The following is a 23,462-nucleotide window of genomic DNA, read 5'->3' on the forward strand; positions in this document are numbered from 1 at the left end:
TTGTCAGGACAGCACTTCTAAGGTCAGGCTTAACCTTATGCAAAACCATACACTAGGTAATGTCGATCTCGGGGGGGGGGGAAGAGAAAAAATCATGTTGGGGATAGAAAATCCAGGTCTTAAAATCAATGACGATTAAACAAAAGGGTAGAAGAAACTGAGTAACACAACAACAAAAAAGACTTAAAATAAGTGATGATCGATATCACTAAGCAACTTTTCACTTTGATTCAAATTCAACACACTATTTCCTATCCAAGAAAAGTACCCTACAATCACAAGTTGTCTGTCATCAACAGAGAGCGATTTCAAGCAAATTTGTTGAACACGATTGACTTAAGAAGGCAAGACTTACCTTTGAATCCCCAGAAAGTAGAACTGTCGAAGATTGCCAAACACAGCTCCTGGCCTGCACCGATGTGTGTATCTGCATGACTTCCTGTTTTGGTTCTCACCCTAAGACCTTTTGACCTCTTAATTATTCAAGATGGTGGACGAAACTGGGACATGACAAGGCTAAGTACGGTTGACTCGCTTGGGTAAAAAAGGGTTCGTCTATTGTTCTTCGTGTATCACAAAGCGGGCGTCGTGGCACCGGAACCAACGAAAAAAATAGCGAAAATCGGGACTTATTTGTTTCCTTCTTTGACGGATTCTCGCAAACATGAATGACCAGGAGATGAAATTGCCCTGGAAATTGACTTATTTTCTGGAGCCTGACCTCATCATGCCTGCTATTATGGATGAGACCCAGCTACGAACCACCTTGAAGGACTTTGAGGTCAGAGACGATGACGTCTTTTTGGTTACCTACCCGAAGGCTGGTAAGTTTTAGACAAGTTAGGGAAAATGATAGGCTTTCTACAGAGACTTTAAATAACATTCTACATACGCATTTGGTATATACAAAATATCAAAATGTCCAAAACAAGAAACAGAATGTATAAATGAATGTAAATTAGGAAAGTCTTTCATCTGTTGTAGCAGCAGAGTTCACCTCGGGGACAGATATTCGGACTCTCAAACTTTTACAAAACTTTTTTTGCTCTACCTAGTGTAGTGGCTAATTTTGAAGTTCATCAACGGCTTGTTTTTGTAATTGAAAAAATAGTTTCACATAGGAGCTAACATAGGGATTTCTAAGTGTCGGTAAATAGTGGGTACAAAATGTTTGCATAGTGCCCCCTGGTTTTTATTGACGATTTCAAAAGAGATACTTAAAAAATTCCATACATTGAGGGAGAGTTTACACGTCTTTCATTTATAAGCATGGGCCCGGCAACCAGATCATTCATTAACTCCTTCGCTGTTGCGCATACGATACAGTGTTAACGTCATAAAGTAGTTGAAATACCGTCGTAATCATTATCCATGAAAAATGAAGGCATTGTGCGCGTCCACAACCGTAACGTGTACTGTGTGCGGGGTCACATAGCTGTACTCAGCTCTTACGATAGAACACGCCTTAGGGATTTCGGGCTCTCAAATGTTATCAATACTTTTCTGGTCTACTACTTGTGGAGGTTCACTTTAAAGCTCTTAGAGTAAGAAAATATTTTACCGTCTTAATTTTTCGAAAAGCGATACTTTATTTTCCCCGTAGAATTGACATAGTGACGGGGATGGCGGCCATTTTGAATTTCAAATATCTTGAAATCTTGGGTAACTTGTCTCTGTACTATCAAATTGCGCGCGGTGATCCCTAATTTTTATTCCCGATTTGGTAAGGTATTGGTTGAAAGTTATGTAGAGGAAATTTTGAGCAAAGTTGAAGTATTTCAATTTCAAGGCGCACACTACCTAAAAACGGTGAATTCGACCAGCCTTATATACTCCTTGTTCACTCCAAGTACTCTAATACAGTTGCTACATTGAAATTTGGTGACACTTCTGCCCTATACATATACCTTCCCGGCCTCCGCCGAGACCGTACCCATGATAAATGAATGTCACGTTTCTCTGAATGACCACTCATGACTTTGCAGGCACTAATTGGACCTGTGAAATCCTTGATGCTATCCTCAACATCGATAACCTGGAGGTGCTCAAGACAAGATCGCTCGCCGAGAAAGTTCCGTTGTTAGAATTTGGACCATCTCGCCATCCAGATCTTCTCGAAGATGGTATCCAAGACGTGCCATCGATAGTGGAGACTGTCTTGAACTCTGCACCTTCTCCAAGAAGAGTACCGACCCACCTGTTACCCAAGTACTGTCCAAGCCAGCTGTTCACAAAAAAACCTAAAGTAGGTTGTAAGCAAATTGTATTTTCAAGTTTTGTTTCAGAAGAGAGAGTGGACACACGGCCCGAGGGGAGGTACTCCAATTCCTTGTTTATATGTATACGTGCCGTTAAATGGGCTTGGTATTTCAGCATCTTGGTGTAAAATAGGGGTATTAATTTAACGGTAAACCAGGGTCTAAAATGGGGTTGATTTTCAAATGCCATACAAGAACAAATTTCAACCGTCCGTCCCCGTCTCACTAGCAGGGCCCTGAGCTGCACTCAATAAGCATCGATATCTGTTACCATGACAGGGGAACCATGAAAGAGACCCCCTGGCTTTAGCTAAAGTAAATATCGACTTGGTTTTAAAACATCGTCACTGATTAGTCAGAACTCCATATATGGAAGATTTTTGCCCAATAGAAAATATTTCATCAAAGTGGCTCTACTACTCCTAGTATTTATCATGACAGATCGACCATGCATGCATGGCCACATGAACTAGTTTGAGATTATAAACGGCAAGCTAGGGTATTTGGTTGCGGATATAAGACCTCTGGGGTGAAATTTAGCATATTTTGCAGGGAATAATCACCTAACGAAGTGAAAAACACCAGTTAGACTGTAACTGCAGATAGCTGATAATTGTTAGAAGCTGGACCAAAATTTAGTGAGGGTGAAAGACATTTTCTTTCATCCAATTTTTTTAGTATTTTCAGAAATGTTTTTCGGAAATCATGGCTTGCCAGCAACAATGTAGGGCCTAAATGCGGTATAGCGGTAGGCCTTGCCCGAACATGTAAACCAGTCATGAAAATGATTGCTTTTTACCCTATAACGTTTTGCAAATTTTGACACTATGACTTTTAACCTGGGTCATAGATCATAAAGGTCTATAACACTGTCCTGAAATAACGAGATTTTAGATGTAAAATTAGCCCTGGGTTTATACGTGCGGCCACACACCCCTGTCACTTCTCCGAACAAGTGCCCCAAGTTTCAGGGTTTTCTTTACAAAACTTATTGCAATTTTTTGTTTGAAAACCGACGTAAATTCAACATGCTATCAGTATCAAGTTGTGAGAACGAAGATACAAGGGGTATGGGTGTGTGTACATGTGTCTAAACTGCTATTGTTGATCTTTGATGATACGTTATATGAACCTCCATGGAAGTCCATGGGACCGAGAGCCAGTCTTTAGAAAGAACTTCGAAGATGATATTATTGGTGACAGTATTTTTCAGTATTTCATCTCGTCTGAGTGATTTGGTGGATCAACAACACTTATTCATTTCTATTGCCTCCTTTTAGACAGTCTTCATCGATAGAAATCCAAAGGACTGTCTAGTTTCACTCTTTGGTTGGCACCAGTACGTGCGTTTCCTCCTGCCAGTTGAGTGGGACATCTTTTTCGACGCACATATGGATGGACACAGTAAGTATCAACAGTAATATGGGTTTATTTTTAACAATTGTCAGATCAAGGGGTAAGAATATGGCATTCTTGCTTCTATGTACCTCAATTGACCCAACACTTATGCTCTGTGTGCATTATTGATGTTGCAGTAGCTGAGAATGTCGACTTCCAATTTCAACTATTGCGCATCTCAAAACTTATGTTAACTTTTGCTCAAACTCAAAACTTCAAAACTCTTTCAAACCCAAGCTTGCAGGCCAGGTGTCACAAAGCAAATTCTGCTACCACAGGAACATATTACTTAATCTTTACCGATCTTTGAAATTCAAAGTGGCAGATGTCCTATTTTATCTTCATGGAGAAAAGTGCATTTTGGATTTTCACAAAGTGGAGGGTTAAAGTTTAATTTAATCAAGAAGTTTTTGAACAAGTACACACAAGCAGTATACCAGCAGAGTCCAATTGTCAAATCCCAAAGTCGCATTCTAAATAACACATGAGGTCAAAGCGGTAGAATTCGTTCAGCAACTGGAGCAAAGAGGTATCATCTCATTCACTGAGCTGTTGTAACAGAGAAATTTTGATTTTCACGAGTTGGAATGAACATGAACATAGTTCAGCATGTGTTACCATTCATAAATGTTTTTCAAATGCATTGCCAGGTCACATGTCTAAATATCCGGAAACATTTTTCTTTTCATTTTTACACACTTTCCCATTACACATACACCACATCACCCTTGGCTAAAAATCCAATCTCTGATTAAACAAGTGAATAAACAAGTTGTCAGTACCCAGTTAAGTTGTGCAAGAAAAAAACATGAATGGAGTTTATTCCTTTGTTCTTCTTTTGTCAGCAACAGACTGTAGAGAACGAATCCATAGGGGTACTTAATTCAAATTCCTTGTAAAGAGATTTTCAATTGTATTAATTAAAACACTCTGCAGTCACAAGATAAAGTTGACCAGTTTCAATTTTTACTCGTGAACTTTAAAGGCACTTTTGGCAATCCCTAGGATCGCCTTTGTTCCAGTATGGATTATTGAGGTGTGATAGCCTTTTGTTTTCCATTGACATTGTAATCTAGTAAGTAAATTTTCTGATGAGACGATCTGGCGCCAACACAGGCAAAACTCTTGTCAGTCTTTTTATCAAAACAAAATGTAAGTTAACTCATAAGCTTATTCCACGAAAACACCATGCTTTAAAGAAATAATAATATCAACATCTTGATATTATTTGTTCTTTTAGCTGTATACGGACCGTATCCAGAATTCCTCAAAGCTTGGTACGAGTACAAAGATGAACCTTGGTTCTTGTTTATGCGATACGAAGATTTGAAAAAGGTACTGAGAGTATTCACAACGCCATCAACGGCTACTTACAGTTTTGTTATTTACTTTTCTCGGCCGTTTCCTCTGTTTTTTGTTTTTCAAAAAGTTTTTTGCGAAATAATTTTGGACAGTATCATACATTCAGTGGCGGCACTCTGAAGGAAAATTGGTGTTCCGAAAATCATAAGAAAAGGGATTTTTGTTCACCATCAAGGTATGTGAAAATATGAAGGGCAGTTTTTTCCAAAATCCTGGCTGATGAAAGGATTTGAATACCCGAACATTACGTCACATCACAATAAAGAGAAGAATCAGTGTCCTATTTAGAGAACTGATTCGTACGTTAGACATGTAATAAGCTCGTCAAAATCAACAATAATAGACGAAAACAATCTCGTTCTTCTACTCAGCATTGACATTGCTATAACTGTGTTTTGCTATTATCTCTCCGTCTTCCAGATTTTGTAAATAAGGGGACCTTTAGGTCAGGCTATTCACATTTTTTACAATTTCACTTAAATAGGGTATCATTTTGTGGAAAAGTCCTGCATTTAGGGTATCTGGAAATTTTGCGAAATGAGGACAGGTATGCCCTGCCATACTAGGAGCGGCTCAGGAAAAAAGTGTCCGTATGACGTCATAGGTCACCAGAGGGTCAGGGTGCAAAGGGTTAACAGTCTATACAGCTGATTTAGCATTCGATGGTTGAAAGGAACATTATCCCTCCTATTGTGTGTGGCTGGTCAACGGAGCTTTGGAAAGACGCTTCATTTGTCATTCAGTGCAGATTCAAAATAGTAATTGGTATGAGATGTACACATAACTTTAGCTGTGTGTTGTTATTTGCCATACAACTGCAGGCATGCTTATACCAGTGCAGCATGCAAGACTATTTCTTTTCAATTCATTTCATTCAAGACGCCCAAGGAATCAATAAAGAAGATTGCCAAGTTCCTGGGGAAAGATCTGACGGATGATCAGCTAAATAAAGCGGTCCGTGTAACCAGTTTCGATTACATGAAGAAAGCAAATGAGACCGTCAAAGGGCGCGATTTCTACTTGCGTCCCACCGGAGTGTGGCAGAGGAAAGGTATATTGCAACATTATTGTGGATACTGCGTCAGCTACGATCATTACTATAAATGCCAACCGAGATTCATCATATTTCACGTACGAAATTGAATATTAAGTATTGTTAGACAATCACGGTTAATCCAGAAAACACTGAGTTTTACTATTCATATGATGTTGCCCCGAGTTTGCTAAATGATTAGAGGATATTTGGCAGTGTTTTAGCAATTTCTAGAAGGTACAGCAAATCCCCTTGTAAAAAGGAGTAAAACACTTCACTAGTGGAAATAAAAAAAATCAGAAAATACATAGGATCGATTTTCAAGATAAAAACGGGAAAATCGTGACTTCAAGTGTTTTACAATTTTAAAGGAGGCACCATTGGAAAGTGGTTTAGGTTCAGGTCTCACTATTAGAGAATGTTGAGTTCAAGACCCGGTAAGTCTAGAGTAGCGAATTGACTGTCGGAGGATGATGAGTTCGAGACTCCAGTCTGGTGTTGTGCCCTTGAGCAAGGCACTTTACTCCTCATGCTCCAATGAGTAGTGTATTATAATTGGGCGTTAGCCTGTGGGATGACGGATTGAATAAATACAAAATGTAAAAAATACCCTGAAAATCCAGTCTCTTGTCTGCTATGTGGATAATAAGAGAATTTCTATCTCATTACTATATACTGAGAGTATAGTATGACCAAACATTTACCCTAACGTTATAGATGTCGTCCGATTACGTGATGTCGATGATAAACTGTCTGTTCTTTTACACATGCGTGTGAAACATGAACACTCATTGCCTTTCTTGTTTCCCAACAGGCGTTGTTGGAGATTGGAGAAACCGCTTCACCGTGGCTCAAAATGAGGCCTTCGAGAAATACTACTATGGACGAATGAAGGAGCTTGGAATCGATCACCTGAATTACACATTTTAAATATCAATATCGTGATACGGTCGATAGATTAACATCATGATTTGAAATTAACAGGTCCCTTTCAATCCCATCATAAATGTAGCCAATCAGAATTTGAATTTCTTGTTTGCCTTTATATGAACCGTAGAAAGAAGAGAGTATGTAATCTATTTTCTTTGCGAGTCAACTTTCACACCACGTAAAATTCTGTGTTGCACTTTGCTTGCATGCTGTCGCTTGAACAGACAATTGTTCCTTATACAACTTGCACATTTTCTTGTGTTGTTTTTCTTCTTCACATTTAGTGCGCTTTTTATCTCCTCCCTTATGTTTGTTGAAATGTAAAATATTAACCAATTCATAGCACGCTTTATATAATATGTAATCTGAAGTTGTCGACAAATTAATTCTAGACTAGACCTAAATTCGATTTTCTAAAATAATATTAGAGTGTTCCAAACATTCATACAGACAGTGTTTATAAGATATAAACATTTGGAATTTAGACCTGGTTTTTGGAGTAGAGGAACTGTATCTAAGGTAGTGTGCGCCTCGAAAGTGAAAGACTTAAACCTTAGCTCAAACTTCCTAAATGAAACTTCCAACCATTCTCTCAACAAATAACATATAAAAATCAGGGGTCACCTTGCAAATTTTGTACAAAAGAAACAAATTACCCGATATTTGAAATTTAAAATAGCTGCCATCTCTGTGTGAACTCTATGGAGAAAAATAAAATTGTCGATTTTGAAAAAAACTAAGAAGGTGAAAATAATTGCTACTCCAAGCTTTAAAATGAGCCCCCACAAGTGGTAGGTCAGAAGAGAATTTTAAAAGTTTAGGAGTCCGAATATTTGTCCACGAGGCGCATTCTACCTAAATTCATCAAAAGGACAAAAAAAAAAAACCAAAAAAAAAAAACAAAACAAAAAAAAAAACCAAAAAACGAAGCAAACATTACAGCTTTAATGGAAATTCACTGTTTAAGACTTACTTGTTATTGTAAACAATATGTGCTGAAATAATATTTTGCGTTGCAGATCCAGTTTAAGGTAGAATGCGCCTCGGGGACAGAAATTCGGCCTTTCCAATTTTATCAATTCTCTTCTGATCTACTTGTGGGGACTCATTTTAAAGCTTTTGATGAAAGAAAAGTTTTCACCATATTAGTTTTTCGAACTTAGTCGATAATTTTATTTTTCCCCATAGAGTTAACACAGGGATGGCGGCCATTTTGAATTTCAAATATGTGGAATCTTAGGTAATTTGTCTCTCTAGAACCAAAGTTTGCATGGTGACCCCTGATTTTTATTCTTGCTTTGGTAAGAGAATGGTTGAAAGTTTCAATGAGGAAAGTTTGAGCAAAAGTTTAAGTCTTTCACTTTCGAGGCGCATATTACTTTAAACTGTGCTATATCATGAACACGTGTTCGTCATACGTCAGCATAGCTGAGTGACAGCATATGTTTATCAGAAAACGATCCATTTATCAGCATATATAGTAATTCTGTTTATACATCAATTATTTTATTTGGTAATCCATGCTATCTTCGGCTATGTAATAAAATATTCATATCTTTCTCACTGTTGTAGTAATTGTATGAAAAGGGAGGGAACATGCACGACAGCAGCATTTTTTTTACAAAATTGATTTATTCATCAAAGTAATGCTGGATCTTTCCATTCAAATTAAATATACAAATATCTTGAACCATGCAAAGTAAAAAAAAATTACAGAAATGCTATTACTGTATTTTTAACAATAAATATACACATTTCAAGTCGAGACGACCATACTGTCAAAGAACAAGAAATGCTGGGATAACTTATGACCAAGTTCAAAGGTCAAGAAAATGTTCTAAGGGGTCAAGGGTCGTTTGCACTGGCACGTGAAACAGGTTACTGTATCCCAATAACCTCTGTAATCAGATACAATGAAATTACAAAAATCAATACTGGCGATGCACTTCAGTCGGCAGTCTGCACCGTTACTTAGTCAACAATATAAATGAGAGATAAGACTTATTGGAAGTTCAAGGTAAAACAATTATTGTACCAACTGATTGCGTTAAAAGTGATATTCGCAAATCGTGGTTAATAACGCATGTACAACACGCTGAAAAACGAAAACAGAGAGGAAACAAAATTGTCGAGAATTTCATATCGACCGGGAGTTCTCTTTCTTCCTCCCACGGACAGGATAAACAAAACAACCCTTCTCCATGGAAAAGCCTCGAGATGGAATACAACATAGGGTGTTTCACTTGAAATTTTACTGATTACGTCGCCCAGAATGAGGTAGAGCGAGTAAGGGAATAAAAACATGGCAACACTTTAAAAATAATTGTTCCTCTTAACCAAGTCTTTGACGTCTAGTTTAAAACGTTGATCTACTGAACCATTGGTTTCGCATTGCATCATGGGCACATCGCCTATATATTTTTAGTCAGGAAACTCCCGATATAAGCAATCATAAACATGTATTCGATCATAAATTGATATTTTCATCCAAAATATCTCTTGTTGATAATATGTTTTGGTTTCACTGTCGTCACATGTGCTGGCCCGGTTATCATCATGAATTTTGAGGACAAAAAGAAAAGTTTGGTTAAAATTTGCAGCATTGTACGATATTATCGTTCCTCCGTCAACAGTGAAACTATAACCTCATCTTTACGAGTGTTGACGTGAAGCGTCGGTTACAAGAGATTCAATATTTGAAAAATTGTATGATCTTTCATGATAACACTTGATATCTTTACATTTACATGTAAATATATTAATCTGGCACCATATAGGTAATTTTACAAGACATTATAAAAAACGATGTTTACAAGACATTGTCACGTTTTGACTTGACAGTGTGCAAGAACATATAAGCTACGGAAGAACCCAAAGTTTTTTGGAGGTCAAAATATTTCTGCCTTTTGGGTGTGAAAGTATTCCTTCCGAAGTCACACCGTCATCAGTTGTAGCACACATATATCAGTGCTTAGAGACAACTAGAGGAGTGATATTATCGACAAAAGAAGTGACATATTGATTATTTCTGTAAAAAATACATTTATCGTGTGTCCCTCCTCTGTCCTTCATAAACCCAGAAAGTGATGCGTTCAGATAATGCGCACATTTTATGTAATTTTAAGATAAATATTAATATGCTTCTCTAGAAAGGGCATCCATAAAATCTCAACAAGTAATCCGAGTCCCATCCGGCACAAACTCGAGACGAGTTTCTGGCAGCGGACTGTCATTTTTATAACAGACCCTTTGCTTTCATCGTTACCGCTTAAAATGCTGTCTACTGAATTAGTACTGAATTTAGATAGATAATCTTGACACAAAATGCTAAACGCTTATAAAAACTTACGACGACAATTTTTGATAAACCTCTCTTCTCTACAGCATACATCAACAAATTGCTTATAATATGATAGACATATAGTTAATTGTATCTCCTATATCCCTTGCGTTTGACGCAGAGCAGCATTGATATTTCATGGGCATTTGGATATGATATCGATGTGTTTTTCCTTATTTTACGACACATGTAATTCACATAGTCATATAATTATAACACGCTTCTATTGCTCTCAAGGCTTGTCGCTTGGGGGCGCACTATTCATTCTTCCAATTCCTGACCTGTCGTTAACTCTGAAGCGGAGTGACAACGGCACGACAGATACGCCGGGACGTAACTACACAGGAAGTCTATTTCAACGTGAGACTACTGACAAAAATATCAACTGTCAATTCTTCCCCCTGTAGAAAGATGACGAATTTAATTGTGTATTTACATGAGGGTGTTCATGCCCTCCAATTTTAAAAGTAGTAAAAGGCCGATTTCAATTTCTGGCTGGTCCGGTTTGCTCTCTCACAATATACCGTCTCAGCAATTTGTTTCAAAATGTTAAATCGAGAAACCTTAGCTTTTCAACACGCAAAATGCGATACACATATGGTAACATTGTTTGCTATGGATTTTCGCCTCACTGAGCGCATGTAAAATGTGCTATGCTGACCTCAGATTACATACTGATGTCATTTCTAGATTACGGTGGGATAAACGAGAATCTTTGAATTAAATTGATTTAAAACGAATCTGTTCACAACTAGAAATGAGTTTTCCCTACCGTTTTGAATCCGTGCCGCTCGACGTTCGCATGAAAATTTACGCAACAATAACCTACAATGGACTTTTCCTCGCTTCCTTAAACTAGAAATTTGTTCTGAAAATCGCAAGTGAAAAAGAAATAGAGCCAGGAACATTTCATCTATTGAAATCATCAAAAAGGCTGAAGTAAAGAAGTCATTCTAATAACACGATCACACAAATATGGCACAGTCGCGTTCATCTATTTGACGACACTTTACCCACATAACGATATACCCGACATCTCGACCTATTTTCTGCCAACGATGGGTACTGAAAAATGTCCGCCCTCAACGACAAAGAACTAAGCCCATTATCAGTGAAGAATGCAAATGAAAAGCGGAAAATATTTTCATTTGAAATGCAGATTGCATAGAAAATACAGGTAGCATCCGATCACTTTTCATGTTTACAATATCTCGCTTTACAATATTTCAAAATCAACGCTTTCATATAATAAGAACAAATTCATTTACATCCTCAGTAATTAACCTGTCCGATTAAGATCTTGAAGACGAATTATTCAGGCATTCTACGTTGAATGTGGCCAATATTTGCAAAAAGAAATGTTTGCCTAAAAAATAATCAAAATCTGTTTTCTTTTTTACAGATTTCTAGATCCCTAAACACACAATAATGCTCAAGTGCATGTAAACAGAAGGTTGTTACATGTAATGCTTGGGGGCGCACCATGGTGAGCTTTTGATGCCGCCAAAATATTGCACAGCTTTTTAGAGTAAAGGTTTATATCATAGCTAACTTTCGAAGACGTTCTCTCTTCTGGTTTCTGTTTTATGGACGACGACGACATAAATTCATGACCACACTTTTCTTTGGCTTCGCAAAAATCTTCCGTTTTCTGGTTCGTATCTTCAAATCCCTGAATTTCAATGGCGGCCTTTGTCTATCACATCGGTAGAAAGGTAAATTTTGCGAAAATAAGACCCGCAGTTTTTCCGAGATAGCGGGTCAGACAACTGTTGACGTGCCCCCGGCTTCAGCAGCCTTAGCCGCTGCCGCTGCAGCAGTACCAGCATCTTTGAAATACACAACTGTCGCAAGGCCAACAAGGTTCAAGAACAGTAGACCACAGCCGATGGCAATGACGGTGCTAAGTTCAGTGGCGTAATCTTTTTTCTCCTTTTTGTCCCTCCGCGTAATGTTATATTCTATCCCGGGCGGTAAAGAGGGCAGTACATATGTCACTCCTATTTTCGCTGCCGTCGTTACCGGTATCTTGGATGTAGTACCGGCAGTGGTTGTCGTGATAATGCCCTCAGTACTCAGTCTGGTCGTCGTGAGAGTTGTCGTCATTCTGTTCGCTTCCTCGATCGCTGCCACGTACTCAGTCCAAAACGCAAGTTTGTGAGATCGGTAAAAATCGCGAATTTTCGGCGAGGAGCCGATGTGCACGAACTCTTGGTCGTCCATAGTGTACCGCGGCCACTGGCCTAAATTCTCAAATCTGAATTTCAGCTGATACATACTATGAATATCAGTCGGGTTTTGTTGAACTGGAATGTTTGGGTTGCTGCAATTGAAGTGGAGATGATGATGTCATCATTAAAACATTAAAAACAAAATCTTGTCAAAATGCACCATGTAGAAAATATGCAAGCTCGATTGATTCAAAGGTCGTCAGTCAAAAAGTTACGTTTTGGTAAAACTTCATGAAAAGGCTTATATATCAGACCATATTTTTTCACTTTTTTTAAGGAGGATGAATATCACGTGATCTCGTGTGGGAGCACAGAAAACTTTCTTACGGCTGCATGCCTCTACTTAATCAAACGGAAAAATGTTGTACACTGATATAATGCATCGGCAATTAAGTGACTTCAAGAGGCAAAATCGTAAGCTTGAAAGGTTTTTTTTCCCCAGACATACAATCACTCTTTGAAGCTAATTACTAGATGCAATTATGCCTTTGCGTTACAAGGCTGTTTGTTTAATTGAAGGCGGGCTTTCACTGCAGACATGTGTCGATTTCAAAAAGTATGCATGTCGATGTCTTCATGTATTTTAAGGGAATCTTTAAGGTTGTTCTTATATTTGAGGAAGAAGTCTTTTGTCAGACGATATTTACGGTATGCATAATTTTGACTACGGAAGACACCATGACAATTTGTTGGCAAGACTGAAGATTGAATGAACACAATGAAATTTTGTTTAAATTGTTAGTAACATAGGGAGTCCACTCACACCATCAGTAATATTTAGAGCCCCCTAAGAAAATCCGTTTGGTTCGCAACCAAAGGTGTTTCAACTAATTTTCAGTCGTCCTCACAATTTAATGATAGCGTTTAATTCTACTCTCCTCTTTTGTACTTACCCTGTTTTAGCAAAGTTCGTCCAGTAAATAATGACTGCTAGGCTAACTAGAGCGTCAGATTTGCTAAAATTGTACTGGAAAATACCAAGGCCATTGACTAAGGGAGCACCGAAAACGAAAGGTAGTTCTTCACCATGAGTGGCTCCTTGGAAACAAGAAAATTATTTTTAAATTAGTTGGTTATCTGAAAGTCGTGTTCAAAGTTAATGGGGTTGTGAACGAACATTCAGGGAGCTTATGCTTGGGCTAATGGAAAACGTTGAGACTGTGCCACTCTAATGTCCCCTTCTCGATATTTTACTGTTTCGACAAAATAGCTTTCTGAACTTATTTTGCCACTGAATATTTACTGAATTTAGTTAAAACATGTTATTTTGTTCAAACTGACTATTTTAAAGCTCCATAAGCTGTATCCCCCCGCCATTTTTTCAGTATTTTTGTTTTGGTACCCTTACACTTTCTGAATTGAATCCCTGGAGTGTAATTTAATGCCAAGTATTTAGCATATCAACACAACCTATATGAGTATTATCTACATTGTTATTGTTGAAAATTGTATTCAAGTCCGGATTAGAATTCATTTGTAAACAATAAACAATGATCACTACAGACATACAAGCTGTGTTGACAAAAAGAATACTCGAAATTTCAGCATGACAAACGGAAGAGGGTCAGACACGGTGGCTGATATATAGAAGCAGAAAACTGAAAAACTTGCCACAAGTTACAGCTTATGCCCCTTTAAACTAACATATCCTAAAAATCAACCATTGTCACACCGATACCAACAGAATGCCATTGAGAAAGGTACAGTAGTCTTGGCCAAAAGTGAAAGGCGACGCTTTGTAGAAAATGAGCTTCAAACGAAGATCACAAACATTTGCGAACATGACTTGGAGACTTTCAATAAAATTGTATAAGCAAATTCAGACATCATTTCAAATATCGTTCAAGTAGACTTTGCGTCCACTTAATGTATATGATTGCGAAAAACAAAATATTAGCTTTGCAAACAAAACTCATTGTATACTGTTACAGTATGAAATATTATTTAGGTCAAATTAATTCTAGTCTTTTGATTGAATTTATTTGGCAATTAAGATAAAATATATAAAATGTACATTTCACATTACTGCCGAGGATACAACAAGAAAGCAATTGATGCTTATTTCCATTGTGGTCCTCGAACCCTTTGAGCGCCAAAATCAATTTTTGTCACCTTTATAAAATATACAACAGTCATTTTTTCTATTTTTTTCCAAAATTTTGAAAAAAAATGCAGTTAATTAAATGTGATGTCCATTTGCTCCAAAATTATAAAAACAAATACAGAAAAAATCATAAAAAATGGTAAAATGTTGCACTAAAATTTTAGTTGGTGGGAAACATTACAGCACCAAAAGGGCCACAGTGTGTACACATACCTGTCCACTTTGGAGAATCGCCATTCTTAAGTCGGTGGCCGTAGGAATACAGGTAGACAAGTTTTCTGTCATCGGACATGAGTTGCGCTGTCTGAATGATGGGTAGACCGTAAAGCCTATCCGTCATTGCTTCTGTCAGACTGTCTCGCAGTGAATAAGGGTTATTCTTGCCGCTCGCCCAGTCAGTGTACTCGAAATCGATTGCCATACTGACTTGCTGGCTGTAGGAACAAATATTACAAATTCGGTGAGAAAAAAAAGCGAGTACACGAGTGAACAATTTGCAGCATTCCACGCTTTTTAACAGTCACGAAAAATGTTGTACATGGTCCTTGTCACGGCGCGCAATGCACATTGGGAGGAACTTATGAACTTCAAAATTTCAATGTGTGATCACAGCGAGAAAAAGTGTACTCTTTCTGTCATTGAAGCATATGAATATTGGTCAGTTTCTTGTGATCGACTTTTATTGTCCGATATTTTTACTCGTACATGTTTTGGCATTGTGCCAAATCGATCAAAAATCGGAGTTAGGGTTACTCCCTATCGATGGAGGCATGAAGTTGATGTACAGGCAGATGTAGGATATCAAGAACAATGTGGCAGATACTTTATGAATTAGTACACTTTAAGCATGCTTGTAATTTCTCTGGACTCACGTCTTCCAAAGAAACTCTCTGTCTTGTATAAAATTGTTTGCTTTGCCACTTTGACGTTTGCAATCATGTTGCAAAAAACGACACCGTTGAGGGCGCCATTTATAAGCTCAGGTTCGATACTGACCTCGATATCTCTTGTACCTACCTGGCCTGTGTATTTTCTCCATACATGCTCTCAACAAACTCTTCTAACAAGTGGGAATATTTGGAACGATGCAGGCGTCCATGCCTGTCTGTGTTATTCGCGATGAGGGGGAACGCTTCGCTGGAAACAAGGCCGAGTAGCAACGGAATGCCATCCAACGTCGGGTACCCGTTGTTGTCGTAGGGAGACTGCCGCCGGCGCCTCGGTTCATTTGTGAGTGCCGTCCAAGGGTCGTCGGAAATGACGGTACCGTCAATGACAGGACCGAAAGCCGGGTAGAACCTCGAAGACGAGTGTTGCATACGAATCAGCTCTTCCCAGGCAACGTGACGTAAGCACTCGACGCGTTCTCCCGACGTTTCCCGATCGCACTGAAAATTGTCCGTGAGCATGCCGAAGTTTGTTATCGGCTCTTTGGCGAACACCCAGGGCGCTGTAGCGGTTCCACTCTGCGCGATAACTCGGTGAATTAAACCTGTAGAGAAAATTAATATAAAACTTAAATCTAAATGATTTTTAGCTATACGGGTAGAGCACCGTAAATGTTAAGGTAGCCGACAATCTCATAAAAAAGTGTCCATATCAAGTTTAACAGTGCAACCGATACAATGTTCACCTTAAAAGGTGAAAGTGATCATCTATGTTTGCAGCCTCTTTGTCAGAATGAAACAATGTTGAATTTTACTTTCGAAAGAAGGCCTACCAACTGTCAGGTTTGACATCGCCAGCAGTTGTGCGCACGCAGCACCGGTCCCCGATCCGAAAACGGTGACGAGGTAAGGGTTTCCACCAAATTCAGCGATGTTGCTATTAATCCACTCCAGAGCAAATATCTGGTCTTGTAAACCGTAGTTTCCGGGGGCTATGTCGTCACCCGAGGACAGAAAACCTGTACACGGCAAACAGAAATGACAAATTATCAGTTGAGACGGCCGAAGTATATATTTTAGATTATCCTAGATTTATGGGAGCATTTATTTACTTTTACATGTTTTTATTTCTGGGATGTAAATCGATGTTAAGCTCTGTCAATTCACCGACATTCCTTCAGCTACGTATGACCACAAAATGTAGGGTAGGGGCGTTTACCCGAGTGGGGGCGCTTATCCGAATAAATATGGCCTCGCCTAAGACTGTTTTCTAAGTAATATGTGCACCATGTACGCTAATACGGATAAACAATAAATTTATTGATATGGCGAGAGAAAAAAAGTGTGTTTCCGGTAATACATCATCAGGAAAAAGGGTAGGTCGGTCGGGAACTATTTTAAAACGTTAAATTTTCGGTGTGACCAAACACAAAAATTCTGCAAAATCATAGGTCGGAGGATTTTAAGGGTAGGTTGTGTTATCGGAAAGAAAAGCTTAGCCCATATTTTTTATTTGGCCTAAGTTACCTGGTCTTGTAAAATTGCATCAATCCTTGTATGTCTCGTAAAAGAGGCAAGTCAGCCGTATTTTCATATTCAAACGTCAATGATAATACACAACGTTGGAGGTTTGCGTTTTTTCGTTGCCCCATGTCAATAATTTGCTATGATTACATTAAAAGACTGAATCCCTTTAAAGATATACTGTCACCTGTTCCAATTTTCCCACAATTACCATGGAAACAGAAAATCTAACCAATCACAGATTTTAAGCGGGTGGCTGCTTTTTAAAAACAGCGCTCTCACACGGCATTTTGAATACCAAGGAACGCCCCTTTGACCATATATGGGCATATTTAAATTACAGGTGACTGTATACCTTTAAGGCTAAAAAGCAGAAAAAGCCTATCACCATCGAAAATATGTTTACGGTCACATCAGTTGTGTTTATATTTTGACCAAATGTGGAAAATGTAAACATTCAGAATGCGAGTTTTCTTATACAAATACTTACCTAGAACACCTAGTCTGTAATTTATGGTCACTACGATGACGTCACCTAGACTGGCTAAGACGGAGCCATCGTAAAAACTACCAGTGCCTTCGACGTAGTTTCCGTCGTGAATGAATACCATGACCGGACGAGGGATATCTTCCTCGTTCACATCACCGCGATTTACTTCTGGAAGGTACAAAACAAGAGAAACATTCGCCATTTAATTCGATGGAACCCCATTAACGGAAGAGAAACATCGTGCAAAAATCACTCTAATTTCACATTCATCGGCAATGGAGTCTGTCAGAGGCATTTAGTTGGTTTTCATTGCCAGACTGAATCCCATGCCACTTTAGGCCAAGGAGATATATGTCTACATAGATGCCACATCTACGTTCATGCATGGGTTTTGAAAATCATTCACACATCACATTTTAATGGAAATTGAGTTGACCTTTGTGTGTGCGAAGTGAGATGAGTAATTTGAAAAATCACGAACTAATGCTTTGGTGAGTTCAACTGCATTGGCTTTTCGGGCATGGCTCGGCGTCAACAAAATGTCATATCGCCGCTTTTTAATTTTCAGTCTGTATAATTGAAGGAAAGCTAGAGCACGGTAACTCGTGACTGATACATTTAGCGAACGAATTTTCTCCTACATATAGAGAACAAAAGTAATGTGCGTCTATGCATGCCTGCAGATGTATCTGTAAGTGTGTACGTGTGTCTGCCTCTCTGTCTTTCGGCCTGTCTGTCGTACGTGTACACGGACGGAGAGAGAGAGAGAGAGAGAGAGAGAGAGAGAGAGAGAGAGAGAGAGAGAGAGAGAGAGAGAGAGAGAGAGAGAGAGAGAGAGAGAGAGAGAGAGAGAGAGAGAGAGAGAGAGACGCCCCGCAGTGTTTGACATCTATTTCATGCACTTTTTGAAGGTAACTTGATAATTGCATGCACAACATAACACGGACTTATTAAATTACTTAAGTTTACAGTCGCGATAGAAAGACATTCAAAATACAAGTGACCGTTCTTACAGCTTACAACATTTAGAATTTAATGATGTAAAGTTTTGATAAACCGATGGTTTCAATATTGCCGCTGAATGGTGTGTCACAATATATTGGGAGGTATTTTGTAAGTCAAGCAAAGCATTACATACATACATACATACATACATACATACATACATACATACATACATACATACATATACATATATATATATATATATATATATATATATATATATATATATATATATATATATATATATATATATATATATATATATATCATGCGAACGATTGCCACTCAATTCAATTATTCGATATTGTTCGTGATTCACAGTTTGAAATTTTCACTCAGTCAAACCGAGCCATGATGCAAAAATCTTTCAGACATGTTTCTTGTCTGGTCAAGCTTGAACTGTTCCAGTTATCGGTCAGGCGGTAGCCACGGTTCGGTATGCAGTCATTGCACGTGATTTATTTCGGGTGATACGTCACTCGAAGATGAAACTGCTACACATTTGCTCATGCCTAATCAAAGAAAGTCGTAAATGTTTATCTTCCACAATCAAGACAACAAATAAAGTCTCAAAAACAGAAGCCTTGGTTAGAGAAGCAAGTTGAATACTCTGATGTTTGGATATGTAATTGCTCCCGTCGCATTGCCTATGTTATATATACAAACAAAATAAAAATATATCTATCTTTATATTTTTCAGAACAAAATACAAATCGAAAGCAAACAGAAATCGCAAAAAATTTGGCATAGACAACGTTATTTTCTTCACAAATTTCACTTAAATTCATACGAGCTGAACACTAGCGGAGAAAAGCAAAATCTGCATCGATGAAAAGGAGGTTTCTAAGTGCAGCAAGCGAGTAATGCCGTACAGGAAGACCATCACTACTTGTGTCTTGTAAAATCACTCTGGCTGGGCTAGTTGCTTGCCTTGTGAATCGTGGCGTGTCGTCATGATCACCGAGGCGTGAAATGCACGCTGGGAAGTCACTTCAACGACAGAAAGGGGCGGATATACTACAACGACAGACAGTGTAAACCACATCCATTTACTTTTGCTGAAAATCCAGTTTGTGACACTATCTTTTCTTTGTGATCAAGAAAGGGGCGTCGGTGACTTTCTGCTTTCAAGATCATTCTAACCGCCAGACTGCATCTCAGAACTGCGCTTGTGTAGCAGTACTGGATGTCTCATTAAATCGCATTGTCGGTATTAAGCTTATTTACGGGCGTTTTTAACACCGGGGATTTAATTCACAGCATGTGCTGAACAAAATTACGAGTAAAGAATGTACTGATCCAAGCTAGGAAACAATGTAAATCAGCGTATTTGCGCTGATGGAAAAAATCGCAGCAAGAAAACGACTGATGTTTTTATCGTTAAAGTTGAGAGAAGATTGTTTAGTTTGTGAGCTGGCTTTTCTCTTCTACAAAGCATGAATGGAGTTTGGTCATTCATTGTTGTCTTTTCAAATACACTTGCTGGCGGTAAACTTATTTCTTGGAGTAAACGATTTGACAGAACATATCTTTGGTAGCCCAATTTATGGCACTAATTGAAGAAATGCCAATTCAAGGTCATTAATGTTGAGCACACCAGCTGCGTTTTTAAACGGATGTTAGAACATCATAAATTTCTCAAACTTGGCGTGTGTGAGCTACTTCAAATCGTCATTAGTTTCTGATAATTTTGCTGATAACTTTTATAAATATCCTTTCTTTTAAGATACCTGTAGACAATTAGTAGGGTAGGAAATACTATCGGCTTCTTATGTCGAATTAGTATGACTAGATTGAGCTGCTGCAATAGCGCGCGTTGGCGAGTCAACCTGTCGTCAGTCTGTTAACTTGATGTTGCACAAAAAAAGGCGCCAATTGAAACAACACAGCCCAACCGGGCTATCGTTCTTTCTTTCCGCAGTGCCTGTCGTACGTTTGAGGTGTACAGTGAGGTAACATTGATACAATTATTGGGTTATAAATCTCTATTTACTCTGAAGACGACATTATCGGTCATATGTTCCGTTCTTCTTTATCAACATCTTTCCTGAATCGAGAGCACACGACGGATACATTAACGACAATGATTGAAAGTTATGTCGTGATCCTTTTTACGCCAGAGTCCAGAGACCTCTCCCCCTCGCCGCAGAGAAATACTTCAGAATTATAAGGAAGAAGCTGCTATCTTTATGACGAGACGTTTGTTATCTGCGAAAAGTATGCGTTTATGATGGCCTTGGATTATTTTCTATCGTGTTCTTCAAAGCTACACTGCCTCAAAACGCTCGCCATACTTTTTGGGTAACATTATTGAACTATCATTAAGTTATGTCGGAGCAAAAAATTGTGACAATTAACGAACATGTACACTCAACTAACCAGAATAAGTGAAATGCGTCATTTACTTCCATGAAACGACAATAACAATATTACTTTGAAACATGGTGAATATCTAAATCTACTGTCAAACCTATGACACATGCGCCCATTTATCCGTCCGTTTGTTCGACAAACAACTTACTAGGTATTTACTCGTTCATTCATTCTCCATCCAAGATCTTTCTCTCTTATTCCCAAATGCAATATTTTGAATTCAGTGTCATGCATACTGTCCATGACTCTTTCAGTCGTATACTACATCATTATTCTAATGTTCCCTTCTGCTAATCATTGCGCTATTTATAACTTCGTCACTAAAGGATATTTACATACTATTAGCCACAAGGGAAGGGGCGGGCTTTGTTCTTTGACTAATTGCTGGAAGGAAGCAAACGCAGCCAATGAATAAATGACCAAACACTAATTCCCTCTCTTTTGTTGACAAAAGCTTGATATAACAAGACGGCTTATTATCTGTGGTTTACTTTGAGACCTTATACGTCGAGAGTATCGATTTCTGAGTCAGTTCATGTGTCCTTCAGAGCTTTCATCACTTATGACTGTAAGAACGGAAAGCGCTTTACATGAAATGCTAACAAATATGAACGGATTAGAATACAGATGTACAGCCATTGGTTTTTCTTATGGTTCTACTGTGTCTCCGTTGCGTGACTTTGTGACCTCGTCCTGTATGTTGACAGAAATACTTGCTGTGCTTGTATTATTCAAATTATTACATCAGACTAGAACCGATCGCTGTAGCAGCGGCATTCTGAAGGACAGAGACAGTTCAGACGAAATTGGGTAAAATTGCCCTATTTACAGAAGTCTTCATCCCTCTAGTGTTACAGTGAAAGCAAAAGCAATATATCCTATAATATATGCAACCAGGAATCTGTTTTCCCTCTCATCAATCCAAAAGGCGTCTTTTTACAAATTGTGCATTCCGTAATCACTAAAGTATGCAGAAACTCCTTCCAGTCTCTCTGTCTCTGTTTTCCAGTCCCTGCAAACATGCAGTCTGTTGTATATGCATGTTTTAAACTGGCGTAATTATGCCAGTCTAGACCTTTAATTGTTCGACAACAAAAGTCCGAGGTAAAATCTATTACCTGAAAAATTGCAAGTTAAAAGGGAACAGCAATTTTCCTACATAAGATTTGCCTTTTAGTGTTACAGTAGTAATGAATAAGGACGAGATTGTTCGCAATGACTTTCTTTTTGAGTGTTAGAGGGCGTACATTCAATTTAATTATTTACATTACACAAGAAAACAATGTTCACCTCGTTCAAAGTTGCCAGTAAAGTTCCATCATTGATCGTGGTATTCGACTGAATGCATATTAGTACCATTATTTGTTTACTTTTAATTTCCTTTAATGTAAATTCCCAAGACGAAATAAAGATCTACATCGAGCAATTTTGTCATCCTGCAAAGATCTTAGGATTAGTGTCGGAGAACAAATGACACATCATTTGAACATTATTAATAGGACTAAGCAGAGCCTATGTGTTATCTTTCTACCAATCAGACTCTTTGGTAACTTTCATCCAATGACTGTGGACTATAATCTCCCGCCAAAAAATGTTATCCTTTGGTGTTCTATTACATTCGGTGCATGCGCTTTGGCGCCTTTATATGTAATTGCTACAGTTGTGTTCCGGTTGGCGCCTTTTCTATCTCACGGCGTGTTCAGTAATAAAGCTTGTGTTCTTAGCATGAACTGGTGTCGTTCGCAGTTCTGTATATAAGTCAGACAAGAACCTTGATCATAAAACCCCATCACGACATTTTTTGGTGCCGAGACCAGGATAAGGATGTCTGACGAGGAGCAGCAACCAACTCAAGCCGAGCAACTGGCAACGAAATTGGCCAAGTTGAAACTCAAGCGCAGGGGACAACGTGCCCAAATGACGAGGCTGTTCAACCGTGCAGAACAACTCACATCAACGTTCGCTGCAGCTGAGAACAAGACTGAAGCTCACAGGATACTCAGAGCATTGAACACTCAACTGACTCAGAAATACGAATCTTTAACTAAGATCGAAGAAGATATCTTAGATAATACGGATGAAGCAAGCTACGATGCTGCGAGCCAAGAATCCGGCGACTACATGTCCGAGATATTCGAGAGAAACGACAAGATCACTGATTTCATCAAAAACAACAAACCGAACAATGCGACTGGCCCATCGGCGAACTCCGACACCGCTACTCAAGACACATCGAAGAAAACGGTCGCATTACCGAAACTACAGCTGAAAACTTTCTCAGGAAACGTACTCGAGTGGGTGAGTTTCTACGACACTTTCAAATCGTCCATCCATAATGATAAGAACCTCGAGAACATTCAAAAGTTCACATACTTACGCAGCGTTTTAACTGATGAAGCTGCCCGTACGATTAGCGGTCTCGCCTTGACAAACTCCAACTACGACCATGCTTTAGAGCTACTCATCGAACGCTACGGACAGAATCATTTGATCATCGATGCGCACATGACTGCACTGTGGCAGATTC

At 38.6% G+C, this 23,462-nt stretch overlaps 2 protein-coding genes across 2 annotated transcripts in view; one reads left to right on the forward strand and one right to left on the reverse strand.

The window, feature by feature from the left end:
* Nucleotides 1-476: 476 nt before the first annotated feature.
* LOC139118682 (sulfotransferase 1 family member D1-like) lies at nucleotides 477-7,855 on the forward strand. Its single transcript, XM_070682101.1, has 6 exons — nucleotides 477-824; nucleotides 1,986-2,245; nucleotides 3,539-3,662; nucleotides 4,897-4,991; nucleotides 5,898-6,069; nucleotides 6,866-7,855. Exons 1-6 carry the CDS (start codon nucleotides 665-667, stop codon nucleotides 6,979-6,981), a joined length of 927 nt encoding a protein of 308 aa, XP_070538202.1. The 5' UTR covers nucleotides 477-664; the 3' UTR covers nucleotides 6,982-7,855.
* Nucleotides 7,856-8,593: 738 nt separating this feature from the next.
* Nucleotides 8,594-23,462, reverse strand: part of LOC139118681 (neuroligin-4, X-linked-like) — a 69,394-nt gene continuing 54,525 nt past the window's right edge. The window contains exons 2-7 of the mRNA XM_070682100.1: nucleotides 17,558-17,725; nucleotides 16,377-16,562; nucleotides 15,674-16,148; nucleotides 14,870-15,090; nucleotides 13,446-13,590; nucleotides 8,594-12,644 (exon numbers count right to left, since the gene is read on the reverse strand). Of these exons, the coding sequence (XP_070538201.1) occupies nucleotides 12,083-12,644; nucleotides 13,446-13,590; nucleotides 14,870-15,090; nucleotides 15,674-16,148; nucleotides 16,377-16,562; nucleotides 17,558-17,725 (1,757 nt within the window). The 3' untranslated portion in view covers nucleotides 8,594-12,082. The remainder of the gene's footprint in view (nucleotides 12,645-13,445; nucleotides 13,591-14,869; nucleotides 15,091-15,673; nucleotides 16,149-16,376; nucleotides 16,563-17,557; nucleotides 17,726-23,462) is intronic.

This window comes from Ptychodera flava, chromosome 19 (genome assembly GCF_041260155.1).
Source record: "Ptychodera flava strain L36383 chromosome 19, AS_Pfla_20210202, whole genome shotgun sequence".
NCBI lineage: Eukaryota > Metazoa > Hemichordata > Enteropneusta > Ptychoderidae > Ptychodera > Ptychodera flava.

Coding starts and splice junctions, on each gene's coding strand:
- LOC139118682 (XM_070682101.1), top strand. CDS start 665: ATGAATGACCAGGAGATGAAATTGCCCTGGAAATTGACTTATTTTCTG. Junction 825..1,985: donor GGTTACCTACCCGAAGGCTG/GTAAGTTTTAGA, acceptor ATGACTTTGCAG/GCACTAATTGGACCTGTGAA. Junction 2,246..3,538: donor TGTTCACAAAAAAACCTAAA/GTAGGTTGTAAG, acceptor GCCTCCTTTTAG/ACAGTCTTCATCGATAGAAA.